At 39.1% G+C, this 21,182-nt stretch overlaps 1 protein-coding gene across 3 annotated transcripts in view; it reads right to left on the bottom strand.

Annotated features, from left to right (window-relative positions):
- Nucleotides 1-21,182, bottom strand: part of pot1 (protection of telomeres 1 homolog) — a 72,489-nt gene that overhangs the window by 16,038 nt on the left and 35,269 nt on the right. For all 3 annotated transcript variants that reach the window (XR_006377716.1, XM_044193582.1, XM_044193583.1), the window contains exon 10: nucleotides 18,300-18,455. Coding sequence is in view for 2 of the 3 variants with exons in the window: in XM_044193582.1 (XP_044049517.1) it covers nucleotides 18,300-18,455 (156 nt within the window). In the remaining variant the exon portion in view is untranslated. The remainder of the gene's footprint in view (nucleotides 1-18,299; nucleotides 18,456-21,182) is intronic.

The raw sequence follows: 21,182 nt of genomic DNA, 5'->3' as shown, positions 1-21,182 counted from the left end.
ATTTAGATCATATAAATCCCACTGTGGCAGGAAGCAAACAATGAGACCAGACAGACGGTATTTTTGTTTGCAGAATCCCAGACTTTGCACAGGTTTTATTTTGTCTCCGGAGATCTGGATGTTTAGCAGAATGAAACAGAAGAAAACAATCGCAAACATTCGGGAGTCTGGCTTTTTTCTCAGAGCTACATGAAAGTTTAGCAGAATTTACCACAGTTTGTGTTTCGAAAGAGGTGTAGAGAGAACTGATAGAGTGACTGATGTTGGGAGACAGTGAAAAACACCAGAAGACAGACGGCAGGACGAACAAAGGAGGTGTCATGTGGTGTCGGCTATGATCCTGCCCTGTCGGGCTTCCTGTCTGTATTCACATATTAAATCCTCTGTAGCGGTCCTGAGAGGCCAGGTGTGATTATAATGAGCAGACATTCAGCTGAGAGAAGCAGCACTAACTTTAGACCAGAACATGACTCATCTGATCAGAGGACCAAGGTCACAGTATGTCCAAAAGTACAACAACTTCTGACAGCGACAAAACTCGTAGGCTTTCATTTTCATTCGTCTTTTTTCGGTTGTTTTTTGTATCCAGATTTATGTAAGCACAGCTTGGAGAATGATTTAAACACAAGCTCTTTTTGTTCCTTTGGTAAGTGGACATGATAGAAAAGACAGAATGGACTTCCAGGAGTCCCCTTAAAGACAATAGCAGATTCCCAGACGTCCATGTAAAGATAAGAGACTCTCAGATATCCACAAAGACAGGCTGCATTTGGTTATGTTCCAGCATATAACACGTTATTAAAAGGGTTAAAATTTTGAATTCTATTTCCATTTCAATGAATATTTTTGTATGGTTATTTGTCTAGGGCTGGGTGCTTAACCTCAACACCTTTTTAGTACTGACTGAAACTGGCACTGAATGTCTGGTTGGATTCATAATCTCGCTTGCTTATTCTGTAATCATATTTACTGATTTAAAACAACATTTTGCCAGGTTTTTTTTCCTACAACTGCTTGTGTTGAGCCAAAGTTTAACATTTGACAATTCTGGCTTCTTTTGTTCAGTGAAAAAAGGGTTTTGTAGAAAAACATGATTATATTTCAAAAGCAGTGGCAAAGGATTGTTTGGTATTGGTATCAAAACTCTGGTATTGTATTGGCATTACTATAAAAAAAATCTTAAAAATCTTAGCAAATTTGGTCAGCTTCACTGGAGTTATGTGAGAGTCAATACAAGTGTAGGTGAATACTAGGGCTGTCACGATTATGGCATTTTAGTTGACGATTAATTGTCATACAAATAATTGCGATTAATGATTTAATTGTCTTTTTCTGTTCACTATTATTAGTATGAGCCAAATAGTTTAATCATACACATACACCTTATGAAGAAGAAAAGTCTTTTATTGTCATTGACGTGTTCATTGGGGGGGGGGGGTTAACACAGAGTTTAACAAAGCAATTCTAACGATTATGATCAAAATGATCGCGGTCGGCTCAAATAAACACGATCAGGCGATTATGTAATAATCGTGACAGCCGTAGAGAATACTGATTCAAATTAAAGGACCAGGTATCAAAGAGTATTTATTTGCATCAGTAACAAAACTCAGGTATCATATTTGCACTCGTTTGTAATTTGTAACTGATGGTATGTGATATAAAACATAAATGATACACATGTATTTCATCAAAACAAATACACAGAGACTACATTATAGCATGGTGTATTATCGAGAGAGAGACCTTTTCTCTGCTTTCTGTGTGAGTTTAAGAGAATTTAAACTCTTCATTAGAACGAGATTACCTGAGAATTTTCCCTTTTTAAAAGGTAGTAAAAGCCCAGGAGAAAAGAGAAAATCACCTCATGGCTCAGTCATTACCACAATAGTTGGCATAGCAACCAACAGCAGGAGAATCAGCGGTATCGTTACAGCTTTGTGACCAGCTTTTTGACCAATCAGATCATTTAGCTGAGACCACAATTAGTATAATGGGCACATTATCACCATCAGCATGTGCACAGGGGGTGTTCAGGGACTGTAGGACACACTGGTCCACAGCTCTGAGAGCAATCAGCCTGTTGGACCCAAAATGGCTCCCTGCAGCTTCCCCTGCAGCTTCCCCTGCAAACAAACCACTTTCATTTTAAAGAAGCTGAGTGGAGCAGCCTGTAGTGGTTTCTGTAAGTGCTTGATCAGTATGAAAACTAAACACGCCACCGTCCGCCAACTGCCAAGAAAGCCAAGACGTCACTGCCGCCATCTCATGGTATTAGTGCTGCTCGGCTGCTCAGTAAAAAAGGATTCCTTAAAATTCAAAAGATTGCTTTGGGCTTCCACGGCTTCTCGTCAAGCTGAGGCTCAATAAAGCAGCCAAAAAACTTGTGCCCTCGCTGAGAAGAAGAAGCTATTCATTTCACACTGGCTTTTTTATGGAGCAGCAGGAGATGGGCTTTAAAAGCCAGACAGATACAGCCTAACTCGACAGCGGGGCTCTTTGTGCAGGAAAATCATCTCAATGGGCAGCAGGGGATTTGACCAATCGAAGAACACCTCATTTCAGATTAAATACCTCGACTGCACTCTGAGCCTTAAATAAAACTATCAAGGACAGGACATGAAGACTATTTTCATTACTGAATAATCTGTCAATCATGTTGAAATTCATTAATCACTACTAGAGTCCAACAGATATAGAAAATATCAAGAAGTGTCAGTACAAACATGCCAGAGATAGGGGGTTAAACAATCACCTCACTCTTTAAATTACATGACCTTTGCTTTGTGATGTAGCTAAACTGGTCGTTTTCCCTGAAGCTTAATAAGCCTGATATTATATTCTCAAAAAGTGTAATAAACAGATTTTTTAGCTCCACTACTGGTAAGGCTCTAAGAATAGCTTACCCCCTATTCACAGGAGACCCAGCAGCAAGACATGGGTGCTTGGAGAAAGTTTCACTTTAAGGACTTCTTGTCCTTGTTGGTTTAAAAGTTGAGCTTCAAAATTAATTCTTATGGCCTTGAAAAGTTCAACTTTCAAGCCAACGTAGACGAGAAGCCCTTAAAGTGCTCAGGAACAAAAAAGAACTACAATTCCATGACTACTAGGTAAATTTCATCTGTTGATGAAGATCATGTGATATGATCAAAAGCTCTAGAACAGGTACTAAACTGACCTTGTGGTAAGACTGTTTTGTTGACTGCTATTTCCAAGGTCAAGAATGGACTTCAGAGCTCATCAGCAGTATGTCGTTTGTTCTGTCCAATACTTTCACATTGTGGCTGTAATGAACACTGCAGCCTCGAGGGGACACTAGCAGGACTGCAAACCTTTAAATGTTCCATCTGATCAGAGACAAAATCCATGAAATCATTTTCCAAACTATAACAATCAAAACATTGTACTGACCACTTGTACTGTGAGTTAAATGAAAAAGTCAGATGGTCATCACTGACATCCAGAATACCTGTGTTTTCTATAAGGCCTTGCTAAGTTGCCCAGATATTTACCATCCTTAGCTGAGTTCAAAGTGAACAATGACACCAGATCACAGGAGCTTTAAAAGTTCCTCATACCAACTCTAAACTGGGGAGGACTGGTTTCCGGTGAATTTGCACCTTACTACTGAGAAGAACTGCAAGACAAACTGAAATTTGAGACACTCATTCCTCCAAGGGACTTATATAAGAATATAAAAAGATACAAAATATTGTGACTGTTTTAATTGGCGTGTGTGTGATGACTGAACTGTCTTGTTGTGATGTCGTACATACTGTATGTATTTTGTTCTTACGGAATCTCTTTTGTAAAAGAGATCTTCCTGATCAAATGAAGCTATCTGTTTGTAGGATTCACTGTGACGTCCGTTTGTTCGTCAATACTCAACATGACTAAACCACTAAATAAAGCACTAGTTTATTTACTGTATTCTTTGGAAGAGTGTTCAGAGAGGATCTTTGTTGCGCCTCTCAGTTTTCTGGTTCCTTATCTCTCTTCATGAATAATAGAAGGAGGTTGAGGCGGTCATTGAGGCCGCTGTGGAGTCAGATGGCCGCCAGGGAAGTCCTGTCCCTCACAACGCTAAAAAGCCTTCAGCAGCAGAATATATTAGTCAAACTGGTGAGCAGACTTGGACCGTTTTACTCTACATGAAGATAACATTCATTTTTCTGATCGAAAGGTTGATAAAGAGCCAAAAGAACAGACAATCGGACAACGGAAAATGCTGGAAAATACTGGAAAATAAAAGCTGTTTTTAAACTCTGCTCCTCAGATTAGGAATTACACCCACTCACACTCACACAGAGATAAATCTGTCCAAGGCTGTATTATCTAAATAAATGATCTGAACATGAGATGAAGCTCTGCACATATAAGAGCTGTGTAATGAAGCGTCAGTGTGAATGTGGTTCTGAACTCTCGGTTGTTTGAGTGATGCTCTGCTGGCTTCTCAAGCGCCAGGAGAAGCAGCATTTCTGTCGGTGGTTTTTGGACGAGATTTGAGCCCGCGGGCCGACATGAAGTCTCATTTTCCTCAGAGCTGTGTTCACTAAACAGGAAACAGTGTGGGAGTAAAGAGCGTGCTGCATTAGCGCACGACCCCCCAAAAACATTCAATGACATGGAAATGTACACTCGGTCGACCGAGAGTGCTAAAAATGAGATAATGAGCGGAAGCTGTTGGAGCTAAACACAGACTGAGGAGATCACGATGACACTGTGAACACAACCATCAATGGCTCAAACTATCCCCACAATATTTCAGGATATGGTCCTTAAAGACAACAAAAGCAGTTATGAAATGCAATGGCTGAATCCAAACGTCCCCCCTTCTGGACTAAGCCCTTGCAGACTTCAATCATTCCAAGTCCACACGCATTGACATCAGTAATTTGTGCATACTTATACTGCATTTACGCAGTATAACAGAAACTAACTTAACTGTTAATGCTCAAACAAAAGTAATTATTAACATATTATATTCAAACCCTTGGCTGATGATCTTCACATTGTAGATGGTCACATTTTTCTTTCTTATTAGGATGAAATGTGTTGTGCTCTGAAGCGCCGCCGCCATAACTCGGGGCAGAGCAGAACTGAATGCCTTTACAGTGACAGTGAAAGCAGAGATGTTTGGATTGATCGCGGTTGGCCGTCAGCCCCTTCGACAGATAAGGGTAGCCTGTGTGAATTACATGCTAGCATTACATGCTAGTTTATGATTACAAATCATCAAACTTGAACAAGATTTCTTGCATTGTAATTAAAAGAAATGTGTTGCTTAGTAAAAATCTGAAACAGCAACCATGATACTATGAAAGGGGGAATGTCGGCCAGGAAACATAAGAGAGTACCAAGCTAGCACGAGACCTTCGGGTGGCTCTCCATCTGTGCTGTGAAGGCACGACGCTCAGTCTTTAGCGGCCCCTGGCCGGTCCTGTCAGCATGCCTCTTGTAATGCGATCAGAACATGAGGACTTAATGGAGAGGAATTAAAGTGAAATTAATTTCATAGATCATAGATCAAGTCTAGCTGTTTAAACTGTACTACATTTTGTTGAAAGGTTTTTTTTTTTATTAGAACCGTTATTTTAATGGCATTCAATGTCTATATTTTGTAGGATCGTCTGGACATATTTCCTGGAAAAAGTGGTTGAGAAGTGATATCCTTTACATACATTAATAACAGCGTACGGGGGTTTACAAGTGAGGTGCCACCGAAGTGATGACGGCTTGTTTACGTTTACTTCTGCCTACAACCCGGGTTTGTCTAAAAACAAACAAATTCTAATTATTAGGCCTATGCATATTCTGTATCTGTACAATGTCGAACCTAAGCATATTCATATTAATAATAATTTATACATCAGAAATGAAAAAAGATGTCTTTGGGAAATGAATGTAGTACATTTGGACTATAGCCTATAGACTGGTTGTTCTGCTTTATTATTACTACTTTCTTTTCTATCATCACATCCATTTTGCAACGAATCATAGTACTCTTCAGAGTGAAATCACGTGACGTCTGCACCCTATGTGAACTTTCTGGATGTCTGAAGAATGTCCGCTTGAGGCCCTTTATGTACTTGATTAAATGTGGATTTGGACAGCCCTCAGCACTTGCGGAGTTCCTCGGAACGCGCCTGTTTAATCCCCAAGTCTGTATGTGTGAGGAAGTCAGGACATTTGGATGCATCACAATTATTTAATCTGTTCTGAAACTAGAAGCAGTTTGAACAATGGGGAAGACATTACAAACACAAAGCAAAGCACAGACAGCAGATGCTGTTCGACTGGTGGCTCGGAGTACTTGGTGTGTTTTTAAATTATAAGATTTCAACAGTGAGAAGCTAAAGTCAGAGGATCACCAACGTCATTAGAATTGATCCTCTAGGGACCATGAATATATGTAGCAAATTTCACAACAATAATTTTTTATATATTTATTATATTTGTCAAGACATTTCATTCAAAATCAAAAACGTCAACCTAATGGTGGAAAATTCAGGGGATCACCAAATTAAGATTCATCCTCTGGGAACCATGAATGTCTGATATATGAAATATGCTAGGGGCATGGCTTCTTTATAGCCATGCTAGGGGCATATGTGTTACATATTCTGCTTTTTTAATTGGTCAAATTAATTTTATGTTTAGCAACAATATAGGCACTAAATGCATGTGTTTGTTTATGTGTTGTGTCAAAGACCAAAATACTAACTATAAATTAATATTTACTGAAGCCTGACCTGCAGCCTGTAAAGGTGTGAGTATGAAGCAGATTCATAGCTATTCCTGAACGTCCACATTAACTCTAATAATAGTGTTTAGAATCTCTTTAGCAGAAACAACAGATATTTTTGTTTGTTTTTGAGTGAGCTGAAGGGATGAGGATTCAGACTACAGAGAGGAGCAGGTTCAGCAGGAAGAGAAAATGAGGCGCGTGTAGAGGTAACCAGGTAAAAATCTGTGCTGGAGATATTGCTGAGGCAGAGAGAGAAGAACTGCAGGAGGGAGAGAGGGGAAGATAAATGAATACATTTAGAATGGCAGAGTCAGGAGAAACTGAAAATAAGAGATGGTGAAATGGAAGGGAAGACACAGGAGTTAGAGAGACTGGGGGTGCAAAAAATGGCGAGTGACTCTGAGGCTGGAAACAGGCGAGAAGGAGAAGACACAAAAAACTACGGGTTCATTCAAGATTCAAGATTTAAATTTCAGCTCTCAGGACTGGAAAGACTGGCAGGCCCATCTGCTATTTCTGAATTCACCCATCAAAAAAAGGGTGGTTGTAATCTGAAAAGCCCCCCAAATGAAGCTCAAAGGCCCATTACCTTAGAAGCTCACTTAGGTGACTGTATTTTCTGTATTATGCTGAGTGAAATGACTATGTAATGTGAAAGGATCACTAGTAGTGCTGAACCCACAGAGAACTATCAGCAACTCTGCACCTTCAGAGGAGAGAGAGCATCCATTTTCACCAAAAACAGTGCAGTTCATTCCCTTGGGCGTGCTACTTGTTACATAGCGGGGGGGGGGTGTTGGCCTAAATGGAGTTCAGGTGGAATATGAGGCGACAGGTATGATGTGAATCTCTATCAGCTGATAAAACAGCAGCAAGTGGTGGAGATGTTGTGGTAAACTTCAATTTCATCTTTTTACAGCTTTTGAGTGCTGACAGAGACAGCTCAGGATCTTTTCCGTTTGGATTCATCAATAGCAAGCCATGTGAAATATACAATACACACTTGAATCTTAGTGTGTATTGTTCTCTTGCTGCACAGAGCAGCTGATTCAAATGGAGTGGAAATTACACCCAACCAACACTGTGGTGGTCGGGTTTTGGAGCATATGCATTGTCACTGGGAGCATGTTAACATGCTGACATTAGCATTTAGCTCATAGCACCGTTGTGAAATACATTTTATCAGATTTCATCAGAGAATCTGAACATTCCCATTCAAACACTGACCTCCCTCACAGAACAGTGCAAGTCTGTTAAATATCAGATCACATAGAGCGCACGTGCCTCCACCGATTAAGTTACAGTAACTAAAGTAAATCAATTTGCTGGAGTTTTCAATGCAGTTTTCAAAACACCACATTTATCCGTTTCTTTAGCCCAGTTATCTGTCCCCTTCTCAAAATGTGACTTGGCAGCAGTTTGTAGAGCAGACAGCAGACAGAGCTGAGTGACAGCTGGAACTGAGGAAGACCGTCAGATGTTTAAAGGTACCATTACACAAAAATTACAGTGCAGGGAGCAGAGCTCAAGCATTTCTTATGGGTGTATGCACAGGCAGACATTTTCACATTTGGAACATGACGAAATGTATGTCATGCGTCATCTGTGACTCAAATGTAACCGTCGATGCTAAGTGCCATACGTAAAAAACTGTGAGAGGCACAAAGTATATTCATGTACATAAGAGACTAACAGCACACGGTGCACTATAATCTACATGCATTCCATCTCCTTGAGCATACAGAGAGTGTTTCTGCTGATGAAGGTGGTGTAGAAGTGACAGACTGACAGTTTGTGACATTGTGTTGCTTTGATTAAGTCTGCAGAATGTTTCTTCCTTTCTTAAACAAGTACCATTCAAATAAATGTTTTATCATTTGTGTGTGTCTGAGAATCAATGATGGAGGAGGCAACACACACACCAACTGCAGCACTCCTCCTCCTCCTCCTCCTCCTTCTCCTCGCTCTCTTGTCCACAGCTTCTCTTTTCATCATAATGGTCTCCTTTCTCTCCTAATGGCCTTCTTCTCACAGAAACGCCTCAGTCAATTTCACACAATATCACTGATGATTCACCAGACGAGCCTGGTAAATGGGGGAAATATTCCTGTTCAAACACTTCTTTAGTGGAAAGGCTCTCAGTGTGTGTCACACTGTGTGAGTGTGAGGTGAATTGACTGATTTAAGTGACTTAAGAGACACCAGTGAAAAAATAATCCAATCAAAGGGACATGTCACCCATGACATGTCACTCATTCTGAGCTTTACTTACAGGCCTTGTGTGTTTTGAATGGATTCCTCTTCACCAATTAGAGTTCGGACTGGGGTTTGTGTGACCGTGTGGATCCTCCTGTCAGCCAAAGTCATCATGGTCACTACCCTTTGAGTTGCAAACACGCAACTGTCAGCTTATACCCTTTTTACACACAAGGCGCATGTATGACGCGAGTCTACTGTGGTATCAGTCAGGCTCAGCTGTGCTATGAGCTGGATGCTGATGTTAGCATAAAGGCTAACATTAGAATGTTACCATGCCTACAGTGAGCATGATAATATGTATGTTAACAACTTCTGGCTGTTAAAATGCTGACATCTAGCATGTAACATTTAGCATGTTAATATGCATATAATTAGCATGTAACAATGCTAACATTTAATTAGGTAGCATCAGTGTGTTTGTTTTCCTTCAAAGGGATTCAGGAAAAAAGGCTGCACTCCACTGGAAATAAAAATGTAAAAAAGTGACCTTAAATCTTTTTTTTTTGTAGTTTTATTTGCAACTAATGGACAGACCCCTCAGATTTATCTTGGGACCCCTTGGGGAGCCTCCAGGTACAGGGACCACTGATGAAGAGGACAGAATTACTGCCATTGCAATTAACACTATAGACTGTGACCAGCAACAACTGTTAGTATAATAAAGTGACTGTACATACACACTACCGCTCAAAAGTTTGGAGTCGCCTGCCACAAAAGCTTGATTCGGTACTGTCAGATGTCAGATATTTTGTATGAAGGGTTTGCAAAGTCTCTCACTTCCATCAAATGGTGCCTGTTTTTCGTATTTTTCAGGTTTTGTCTCTGCTGTTATCTATGTCTGAGTTCACACTCAGCTGATCAGCACAAAGGTAAACAGCTGTAAACACACCAGTGTGATCACAGGTCAAAAACACAGATGACATACTGGGATACAACACATCTGAAGGTGGATGAGGACACATACTGGATGTATAGTAGTTCAGTGACCACAGCTGAGTCCTCTGTGTTTACCACAACAGACCTATCCGGGATACTCCAGAAACCTGATCCGTACCGAGATACTAAAAAAAAAAAAAACCTGATCCATACAGGGATACCCCAAAAACCTGATCCTAAACGGGATACTCTGGGACACTTGTGTTGTATTACACAGTTATTATCACAATATTAATGGAATATTTTTCCAATACTGACATACTGTATATCACGATATGTCAAATGCATGCATAATCACATAAAAAATATTCACATTGATGTTACATTCAACTGTTATCCATTACATCTGACAAAAGATCAAAATGCAATTCCACTGAAAGTTGATAATCAATATGAATTACTGTCTAGTCACATCTGTGAATCTATGAAGTGATGTAAGAAAGGAAAACTGCGACTGGCAGTGTGTTTGTGGTCGGGTCATAATGTTTTTATTTGTTTACATGGACACTAAATCTTTCCTGTTCCTATCATTCATCTGTCTGATTGCTTTTGTTGTGGAGAAACAATGACAGACTCGTGCTGCTGCCGCGACCTCGGTCTCATTTGTCACGTCCGTCACGTCATTAAACAGAAACCGATTTCATCGCAGAGTTAAGTCTTTGGTTTGCAACACGCAACAAAAACACAAGGATGTACAACCTGCTTGGTTTTGTGTGAATATCTTCCACGTAAATTCTGACTTGGGGTGGACATACTCTTATCCCACAGACCAATTTCAAAACGGTAATACTAACGTGTGCCTTAAATGTGTACCGCAGTGCTAAACAGAAAACTCTCCTCCAGCTCTGAGGCCTCAGGTTAAAGGTCTTGATGTATTTTGCTCTGCTTAACATTTCACCGAGCTGCATTTAAACCGGTGACCTCCAGATGATCTCATTCAACACATAACTTCAAACTCATTACCTCCATTGTTGTTTTAAGTTAAATAATGTATTGATGAAGTGTATATAGATGTGGTTAAAAATATTCTGTGTAATGAACCGGCTCCGTTTGATTGTGAAGAGCTCTTTAACGCCTCCAGGGTCGAGTGTAGATGTGCGTCACGAGGACGGAGTGGAGAGTTGCTCACAGTAAAACTGAAAAATAAACTCTGCTCAGCCTCACAGACTCAACATTTAACCGACTCTATAACAACAAGTGACGGATGATTACTATATGCAGCGATAATCAAGAAAATTAATCAAGGAAGAAATTAACTTCACTTAGGAAAACAATTGGTAAATAAAGCAAATAGTAAAGAATAACATCAGAGTAATCTGAATCACTTTTAAAAGCGTAAACTCACTGATGAATTCTCCACAGGAAGAAGAAGCTCCCACGTCTGTTCTGAACAACTTCAAAACATTAAACTGAGCAATTAAATATAACAGAAGAAAAGTTTTTATCACCCCATTTTTCTTTTTGGTTTTGTTGATTTATGAAATGGGCAGCAAACAGGGACGCACACACAGGTAAGACTGAACCAGGGCTGGACGATATAGAAACATTTTTATGACATTTATCAGCTTCAGTCTAGGTATGCCGGGACGCGCTGAGATGATTTTTTAAAATATGGTTACCCAGGAAAATATCACTTTTTTTGCAGGATTCTCAAGATTTCTTAGCCATAAATTAAGTTATGGCTAAGAAAGTTATATTTAACACAAAAGTCTTTATAATTAGTTATAAAATAACATTTATTCCAATTTTCTGGTGTTATTCTTTACTATATATATATGTGTTAGTATTTTTTTAACTATTCCTCTTAAAAGTTCGCTAACTTTGAGGTAGAAAAAACGTAATGGCAGCCATACAGAATGGTTTTTCAGCGTATCGTCAAGTTGTAATTTGTCTGACGGATTTTACGGGATTTTCATCTTCATACGGCTGACCTGAGGTTATTATTGCCACAAGTGGCAGGAAGGAAAATTCAAGGCGTGTATTTCAGTGGTTTGGGGAAAGTTTGTTTCTTTGTTCACATTTAATTGTAATGTTCAGATGCTCTACCTGTTTACGCTTAGTGATTTGTTCACTTGATCTCAAAAATCTAAATCTATATCTACAAAAGTTGTTTGGAATGAGCTCAAATTGAGCTAAATTAAGGAACTCTGTTGTGTATTTTTGGGGTTAGTGGGATGTACAATCCTAAAGGACTGTCATATCTTTGGTTAGAAATAACATCACTTGCGATGTGAAGCAATGTATGTCAAAAGTATTTCAAAGTTTCTATTTTTCCTTTTGTGGACACTTTTGAGAAATATATTAGTGGTGAAACAATTCATGGATTAACTGATAAGTTGATCAAAAGAAGTGACTTATCATTGACAAACATTTCAATCATTCTCTGCTGCCTGCAAGACATTTGAAGAAGTCAGCTTGGACTCAGGCACACTGTGAGGGGCTTTTCACACTATTTTCTGACATTTGAGAGATATAAAAAGTGATTAATTCATTAATACATTAAAAATGAGTTAATACATTAAAAATCAAAAGCTTAATAGGTAGTAAAAAATAACCCTTAGTTGCAGCCCTAAAATATAAATAAATATATATTGTTTATATCGCCCAGCCCTTGAGTTCACCTATCACACACTGCTGCTTATGTAGCTGAGAGCATCTGGTAGTTCTGTACTGAACAAGACGTTTTGACAAACAGAAATATCTGAAAACATCATCTGAGAGCTTCTGCTGAGGGCTGAGCTGAAGCCAAAAACACCAAACCTCCAGCGCTCAAACATCTGAGGCCTCGAGGCTTTAAAAGAACTGAGGCTGTGTTAAACTTTCAGTGATGTTGAAATCAAGGTTACAATAAAAAGATAAGTTCTTCTACAGGCAAACACAAAAGAGAAATCTCTGAATAAAAGTCTGGCAAGGAGTGTTGTGGCCCTCCAGACGTCTCTAATATAAGAGATGTATCAGAGAAAGTAAAGAAACTACAGAAAGGTACTGAAACTACCCAGAGGTCAAACTCATTTATCCCTAAACATATTCAAAGTCTTGTGTGTGAAGTCAGACAGCGGCTGTGGCTGTGTGGGATTAGCTCTGCAGCAGGAGGTCAGGGAATGTGGTTTCCATAGCTATAATCAGTGATTTCTCCTGACTACAACAGAGTTATTTGTTATTATTACAGGGTGGACGTCCTTGTAAAAAAAAAACAGCAAAAAGGACAAATGAGCTCCCGGTTTCCTGCCAGCTCTACGCTGTCGCTTCAGCCACCGTACAGCTCCACAGGCCACTTAATACCGATTACCAATGTATACAAACAAAAAGGACAAAGACCTCAGGGTGCTGAAACACTAAGAATAACCCAAAAAGTAAGAAAAGGGCATTTTTGGCTGTGATTGCAAAAACTATTAGACATAATACTCTATCATTTGAAGAAAGAGAGCTTTTTCGCTGGAGGGGACCTTTATAAAGATGATTATTTGATGAATTGATGCATGTAAGAGAATCATTCTAATTATCAGTTCTCTTCATCCAAGTACTTACAGGGAAGGAGTTGACATTGGAAAGCAATTTGCTAGAAAAGACAACACACCGAAACAAGCGTTTCTTTTTTTTCTCCTGATTTTAGATTTTTTTTTAGGTTTTGCCTTTATTTGATAGAAACAGCTGAAGAGAGACAGGAACGGTGAGAGAGACAGAGGGGATGACATGCAGCAAAGGATCCGAACCCGGGCCGCTGCGGTAAGGACTCAGCCTTGTACTTGGGCCGTGCGCTCTACCAGGTGAGCGACCGGGACAGATGCGGAGGTTGCTCTGTTTCTGCTTGACAGGTAGGTAACATTAGTGTTGCTATGTTTCACAGAACAAATAGGTCAGTATTGTTTTGTCCCGTTTGCTAATGTGTGTGTCAGGTAACATTAAATGACTTGCCGACAGACATTCAGCTTACTTTCTAGTTTGCCCAGATCTGCTGTTGTTGTGATGTTAGCTATAGTAGCAGGAGAGTTGTGAGTATCGCTGTCTGGAGCTGGTTTGCTGGCTCTGGGAAACCGTCTCCTCTTCTCTGCATGTTAGCTTCGCTTCGTTTGCTAACCCACAACTTAGCTAACGCTAGTTACATTACTTGCTGTGTCGTTGCTCGCTCTGTATCATGGTATTTGTCCATACGACGTTTGTGAAGGGTTCTATAGCCAGGAAGACTTAAAAACACAAGTTTTCTAGCAGTGGGATTATTTGGATTGATGCATAATTTGAAATGCTATACTAGGTAAGGTTACCTTCCTTATAAGCTTAGCTACAAACATACATCTTCGGTCACTTTAGTTTTGGAAAAACAATCTAAACAACTAACTCTCGGTAGTTTTTACTCCGCTGTGTTTTGGATGTTGTGTTTGTTCTCTGGATTCCGCCATATTGTCCAGTTGTTAGTGTCGCTGCCTTGGCGCTTCCATAAATTTGGGGGGCAGAGCTTCTGAGGGAGCACTGAAGAGAAGGGTGTATTTGTTTGTCTGTTGAGTTCAAATATCAACAGTCTTTCTCCAGATTCGCTTACCCCACCTTTAAAGGTGGTGTTTCACTGGGCTACATTATATTGAGAGGTTCTTCATAAAGTTTTGTCCTCCCTGTTTAGATACATGAGGGGGGGCAGAATGTACACCATCCCTATTTATGGCCTATATTTTATTTAACACCCCTATGACAGTATCAACAAAAATTGAACATTATAAGCATCATAACAGTAGACCTTATAGCAGAACAGTTGAACTGGATTACATTAGTACCTAATAAAGTGGATAGTGACTACAACTTAATGTTCAATAATATGTAAAATCACTGCAGGCCACAGTCAAACTCTTCTTTATGTTGATTAGACATTTACAGTGTGTGTTTGACTGCATTTATCTCAGTATTATAGTATTCTTTATGGACTAATCTGTCAATTATTTTTACAATTAAACGATTAAGAATTTGGTCTATTAAATGCATGTGCAGTATGGTTCACTGCTATGGTAAATATGAAGCTCTGCCTGTGGGGTTAACACTTGCAGGTGACGCAAGAGAAAAAAATGGACACGCAGTTTAAAAAAACAGAAGGGGTCTTATGAATTTTGAAATCTATAGTTTACATCCTTTCAAGTTTGTGTGGACTTTAAATACATCTGTTAAACGTGACATACAGGTAAAAAGCTTAAGCAATGCTTTACAAACTGGTGTCAGTGTGAACTGTCCTAAAATTATGATGTGCTCAACAGAGTTTTTTAATAAACCTGTCTGAGATTAACAGCTGAGCAGAGAACCTGCAGCTACACAACAGTGTGTGAGTGTGTGTGTGTGTGGTTTGTCTTGTAATTCAATGTGACTTTGTGACCGACACAATGTATGTAATGTCTCAGAGAACTGAATAAAGATGGATGTGCTTCCCTGCTAGTCTCACACACACACACACACACACTTCACAGCAGACAGAGAAATCATTCTAAGAAGACTTGGGTGGATTTGTCCAGTGTTACATCCAATCTAACAGATAGAATGAATCTGAACCACAGTGGATGCTCCTCTGACACACACACACACACACAAACACACAAAGTGAAAGGCTATACAATATGTATGTGTTCATAAATCACATTACAAATCTGGTTTGTTACAACTCTGGTCTTATTTTGGTAGCGCAGTCCATCATTTCTATCAGTAATAACAACAGTGTGATCACCAAGTTAATATCTGAGATCTGGGAACACAGTGACGGCGCTAAAAAGAAGTCATCACGACCAGTCAGACTGTTAAATGTAAACCACAACATGTTCTCACTTTGTGATTCACCACAGGTGCTAAATGACAACAATATAAAATATAAATGCAAAGTAAAAGTCCTCCATGTGTAGTTAAAAAAAAGAAAAAAAGAAACAGGTCTAATGAGTGTCAGAGCTCCACAGCTGTATGTTAATGAATCAGCCTGCACCGCTGATAAGAACAGCTGAGAAGCAAAGAGGATCAAAGCTGCAGTTTTACTTTCCAAAGAACGAGGAGGAGAGAGAGAGAGAGAGCGCGCAAGATGGAAATGAGCAAACTGAGATCTCAGATTGCATCCTTTTTAAAAATTCACAGTGATTATTGTGTGGCGTGTGATCTGAGGGGAGCCTGAGGCGCTGCGAGCTGCAGAGAACAAACTGGTTTGTTTTGCAGAACAGAGATAATGCTGCACTATACAGCAAGGAGGGACGAGGTCAGGGAAAACTGGATACAGATGCAGATTTCTTAGTCACAAAACAAGATTCTCCATGGCCACCTTTATATTTGATTTAGCGGCATTTGAAACACAATTTACACAGTCTGTAAGAAACTAACGATTATTGAGAAGAAGGAAAACTCATCTGTACATACCCTGTACTACTGATACTAGAGTCACCCTGTGCTGCTTATTGTCTGAATGAAGCTGTACACAAGTTACACAGACCTTTGTGTTTTACCAGTCAGTGAAGTTCAGCCCTGCAAACTCCATTCCAGGCCTCTGGAAAGTACTACCCCAGAGCAGGGACTTTTCAGTCAGGAATAAAATTTAGACACTTTGATCAGATAGTTCCTGATTTAAATCTACATTTTCCTTTAGCACTTTGGTTTCTTTTCACTGCTGGAAATGCAGGTAAAGGTTCCTGAGTTGGTTGCTACTGTGGTTGAGAAAAAAAAGCACGGATACTACAAATAAGCAGTAAATGATCATTTGGTTTATCTTAACTTAGCACTCAATGTCATGAGCAAACACAATGAAAAGGTCTGAATAATGTCAAGTACTGTAAGTATTTGAGAGTCTATTATGTACACTGTTATGTTCTGTTGATGTCACCTGGCACCTCCATATTTATCACAGCAAGCAGCTCAAAGTGCGTTAGAATTTAAAAAAAGGTTAGATAAAGACATAAAGAGGCAAACAAATTCAAAGTATGTGAATTTGGACATACAGTATGAGCCTCTCTCTCCAATACATCTCTGCAGACATCCTCATGACACGGAGCCTTTCAGTACAAACTGACTCTAACCAAGCACACAAACAGATTAATCTCAGCATAGAAACAAGCTTCTGAACATTTATGTAACTCTGACTTCAAAACCATCCATCATTCCTCTTGGTTCAAACAAAAATCTAACAGAAAAACTAACACTGTTGAGCTCCTGACTGATTCCTATTCTATCTGATGAATCTGTGTGCAGTCAGCAGGTTTGACATCAGGAACAACCCCTTCGTTTTACTCTGTAATCTGAGAAAACTCAGCAGACACACGACCTGTTTTCATCCTTAATTTACCAGAATAGTTGACTGAGGCTGTGTGCTTTCTTTCTCCAATACTTTGTATTACTTTGACGTAATTGGTTTGTTTTTACAAACTTTATTTACAGGCTTATGGCATATGTCATATACAGTATTAGTTATTTTCAAAAAGAGAAGTATTTGCACACCATGTCTGAATTTATGTGCAGGATATTCACACCAAACCAAGCAGGTAGTTAAAGCCTTGTGCTTCTGTTGCTTCATGCAAATCAAAGATGTAATTCAGACAAATATTTTCAGTTGTGTTGTTTCTTCTGAGTCAGAAATGAGTGTCTGACCAATAAAATCTGTACATAACTGAGACTTAGTAACATAAAAACATACACTGACTGTATACATACTGTAAATCATAAAAAGCTCATTTTCGTGGATTTTGTCACTCCTATTGTTTTATTTTTTCACATTTTCATTTGGGATGAATAAGACTTTTGGTTTGAGTTCCCATCATGCTTTGGGTGATGTAAGCACAAACATCTAAATGAAGATATTCTGGTGTTGTTTAGGGATGATTCGGCCCTGATCTGCCCCCTAGTGGATCTACTTTAAATATCCCAGGAACACACAAAGTACACAGGCAAGTGTGTGAACAACGCTTCTCATGTAGCAGCTCTTGCCAATGCGTACGTGTTGGTAAAAAGCAAGTATATCATGAGCCTAAGCTTTTTCATGCTTTTCACCTTCAATACTGTTCAATTTAAAAAAAAAAAAAACTTCATTATGTAAAGCACCTTGAGTTGCCTCTGTGTATGAAATGTGCTATAAACTTGCCTTGCCTAATATTGTTCAATTTGTGGCAAATCTGAACCATGAAAAATCATACTGCATTAGCTGTTTCCACTGTAACCATGGAAACAACAACGATCACTGGATTACTTTGATACTGAAGAAAACACATAAACATGACTAAGAGGCAAGACCTGATGTTATAAGCTGCTAGGGTAATCATGATCTCAAGATTGAACACATTAATTCTAATTTGAACCTTCACCTGTCGTGTAGTGGTAAATCATTTTCAGGATTTTGTTTTTGTCAGTGAGCTCTGACCTTCAGCTGCCTGGCGAACTCCACGTGGTTGTCGTAGACGAGGATGTTAGCGATGAGGTTCTCTCTCTCTGTAGAGAAGGAGGACGGTCCCTCTGTGACGTTCGGCTCAACTAACACCTTCAGCAGAGTGTGAGGGCACCTGGTCCCGTCCCACACCTGAAAAAAAACACAAAAACAGAAACAGAAAAATAATGGTGATGACGGTTCATCCATCCGTCTGTCCAACTCTCTATAAAATTGTGGGTTTATCATCATTTGGTTTAGGCAACTTAGTTCCAATGGAGGGAAATCTTAATGCTACAGCATACAATTATATTTTTTAGATTTTAATAGTGTGCTTCCAACTTTGTGGCAACAGTTTGGGGTACAATAACAAAGTCACGTCATATTCAACACACTTTTGTAACAGAAATTCATTCATTTATTATCTTCAGTCACTTCTAGGGCTCAATTCTTCCTCTTCCTGGGAGACTTTTCATTTGAAACATCTCCAGGAAGTGTAGAGTCTTTTGACAGAAACTTGACTGGAGTCACTGGAATTAAACAACAAACATGTTAAATAGAGAAAATGTTTTCAGCAGAGAGGTGAGTATGACATGAATGTTGTTGTTCTGAAGATATGCATACTGTGGAAATGTACATTATACTGGATTTGCCATGCAAGACATTATAGTACAGATAATTCCACCATCCCTCAATGTTTTTTTAATCAGGCTATTATTTGAGACTGGGTTACAGTAACCAAAAATGTTACAATCTGGTTATTTTATCTATTAATGGTTTGTCAACTAAACGTCCAGAAAATTCACTGTATCATAGTATATATCAATATCTCAATTTAAAATTACTCATATTATTACAGAGGATTTTATCCATATCACCCACCCCTAATCAAAACCATCAACACACTTCACTCTGACCTGCTCGCCATAAAGTATTTTAGTTTGAAGGACAGAGTCTAAGGATAGAGGGTACAGATATCACATTGATGCAAAAATCATATAAAAATCCAATATTGCCATAAACCATCCTGTTCCCACCAAGAGATATGAAAAGAAAAGCTACCAAGGTAGAAATGGCATGGCAAAATCTGTAATGTAATGGTAAAATTTATATTGTCTCACAGTATATCATTATATCAAAACCTGGACAAATAAAACCAAAACTATCTAACTGGATAGATACCACTAGAGGGAAGAGAGAAAATATGCTTCATTCATTTAACGTAGATTCTCAATTGTGAAAAAATTGGACGGGAAATTCCCGTCCAATGACTTCCGGATGGGAGCCGAAACGTCTTGATTCTGAAAACAGTGTCCAGATGACTACGACTGAAACCTTTTCTACGATAGAACACTCCTGGACGAATGAGGGACTACACCGTCTTCATTCATTTAAAACATTTCTTTAAACACTTTATTCTTTAAGCTCTAAAACTGTTAAACCCAAAGTATGATGTGAGCAGGCTGTAATATTTAATCCAGAGCATCTGAAGAAGTTCACCAGACCTTACCCTTCCTGATGATCTCAGGTGCTTGAAGAAAGGTAGAAAATCTACTCTTCTCCCAATGACCTTTAATGATTTGGAAAACATCCTCTCCTGGTTGTATGTGTAGTTGCGTAACAGCAGGCAGCACGCTCAGCAGCTTTAGGAAATCAGTGAGAGCAGACTGGCAGCAGACCAGCAGTCACTGCCAAATCCTGCTCAAATTTATCTCCTCTATCAGCCTCAATGGCAGGAAACCAGCCACCACTTACAGCCTCATTTCTGATCTGAAAACCGAGGTGACAGGTAAAACGGCTCAGGGTAAAATGCATGAGACCTCCTCCCACTGAAGCCAGAAGTAGATTTACTACAAGATAGATGAAGACTGAAAGCAAACAGCTCCATTATTCCAAAGGGAAAAATACAACATGAACTACTTGAGCAGAAAGTTTTAAAAAGAACCGTAGATGGAGAAACAACGAGGAAACAAGACCGCAATGCAGCTTCCTAACAAGACAACAAGTCACATTAACATCGACATCAAGAAAAAAACAGGTGACTGTGGGTAATAAAAACAACACGGTAAGAACAAATGGATATAAGCTGACAGTAAACAGCCTCCAGGGAAGCGTGCTGGTGACTGTGATGCTGCAGTGTCTGCACATTGGGATTTTGTGTTGTTTATTAGCAGGAAACATCACACACTAAAGGTAAACTTCACCCTCAGATCTACTGGTTATTAGTCTGTGATGTTGAATATATTCAAATTCAATCCTGGAGTCAATATATATTAAAAAACACAATTATGGAACATAAAATAAAATAAAAAGTGAGGTCACACTTCTTTAGAAACATGATTGTTGTTTTTCTAGTCACTGTGTGTGTGCATTTTAGATTTAGTAATATATGGAACACAGGACATGAGACAAACTTTATTTACAGGTTTATGGCTATGTCATATACAGTATTGTTATTTTCAAAAATAGAAAGATTTGCACATCATGTCTGAATTTATGTGCAGCATATTCACACCAAACCAAGCAAGTAGTTAAACCCTTGTGCTTCTGTTGCTTCATGCAATTCAGACAAATATTTTCAGTTGTGTTGTTTTCTTCTGAAATTTATCTGTCAGAAATGAGTGTCTGACCAATAAAATGTCTGTTTAATGCCTAAAAGATCAAGGGTGAGGCAGCAGAATGAGTTTATTGTTTCTCAACCTACCTCGTCCACATCTTATTTAGTGAATGATCTGAGTCAACCGTATACACAGTTTGGACCTGAGGCAACGGTTTTAAGTTGAGCTACTCAGAAACTGCATCATTTGCACGTCAGTGGTACTACACATGAGACTGTTTGCATTGGGCAGCCACTAAGACGTCCCATGTGAGGATGAATTT

Source organism: Siniperca chuatsi, linkage group LG4, assembly GCF_020085105.1.
Source record: "Siniperca chuatsi isolate FFG_IHB_CAS linkage group LG4, ASM2008510v1, whole genome shotgun sequence".
Classification (NCBI taxonomy): domain Eukaryota; kingdom Metazoa; phylum Chordata; class Actinopteri; order Centrarchiformes; family Sinipercidae; genus Siniperca; species Siniperca chuatsi.
This window is presented reverse-complemented; position numbering and strand designations above follow the sequence as displayed.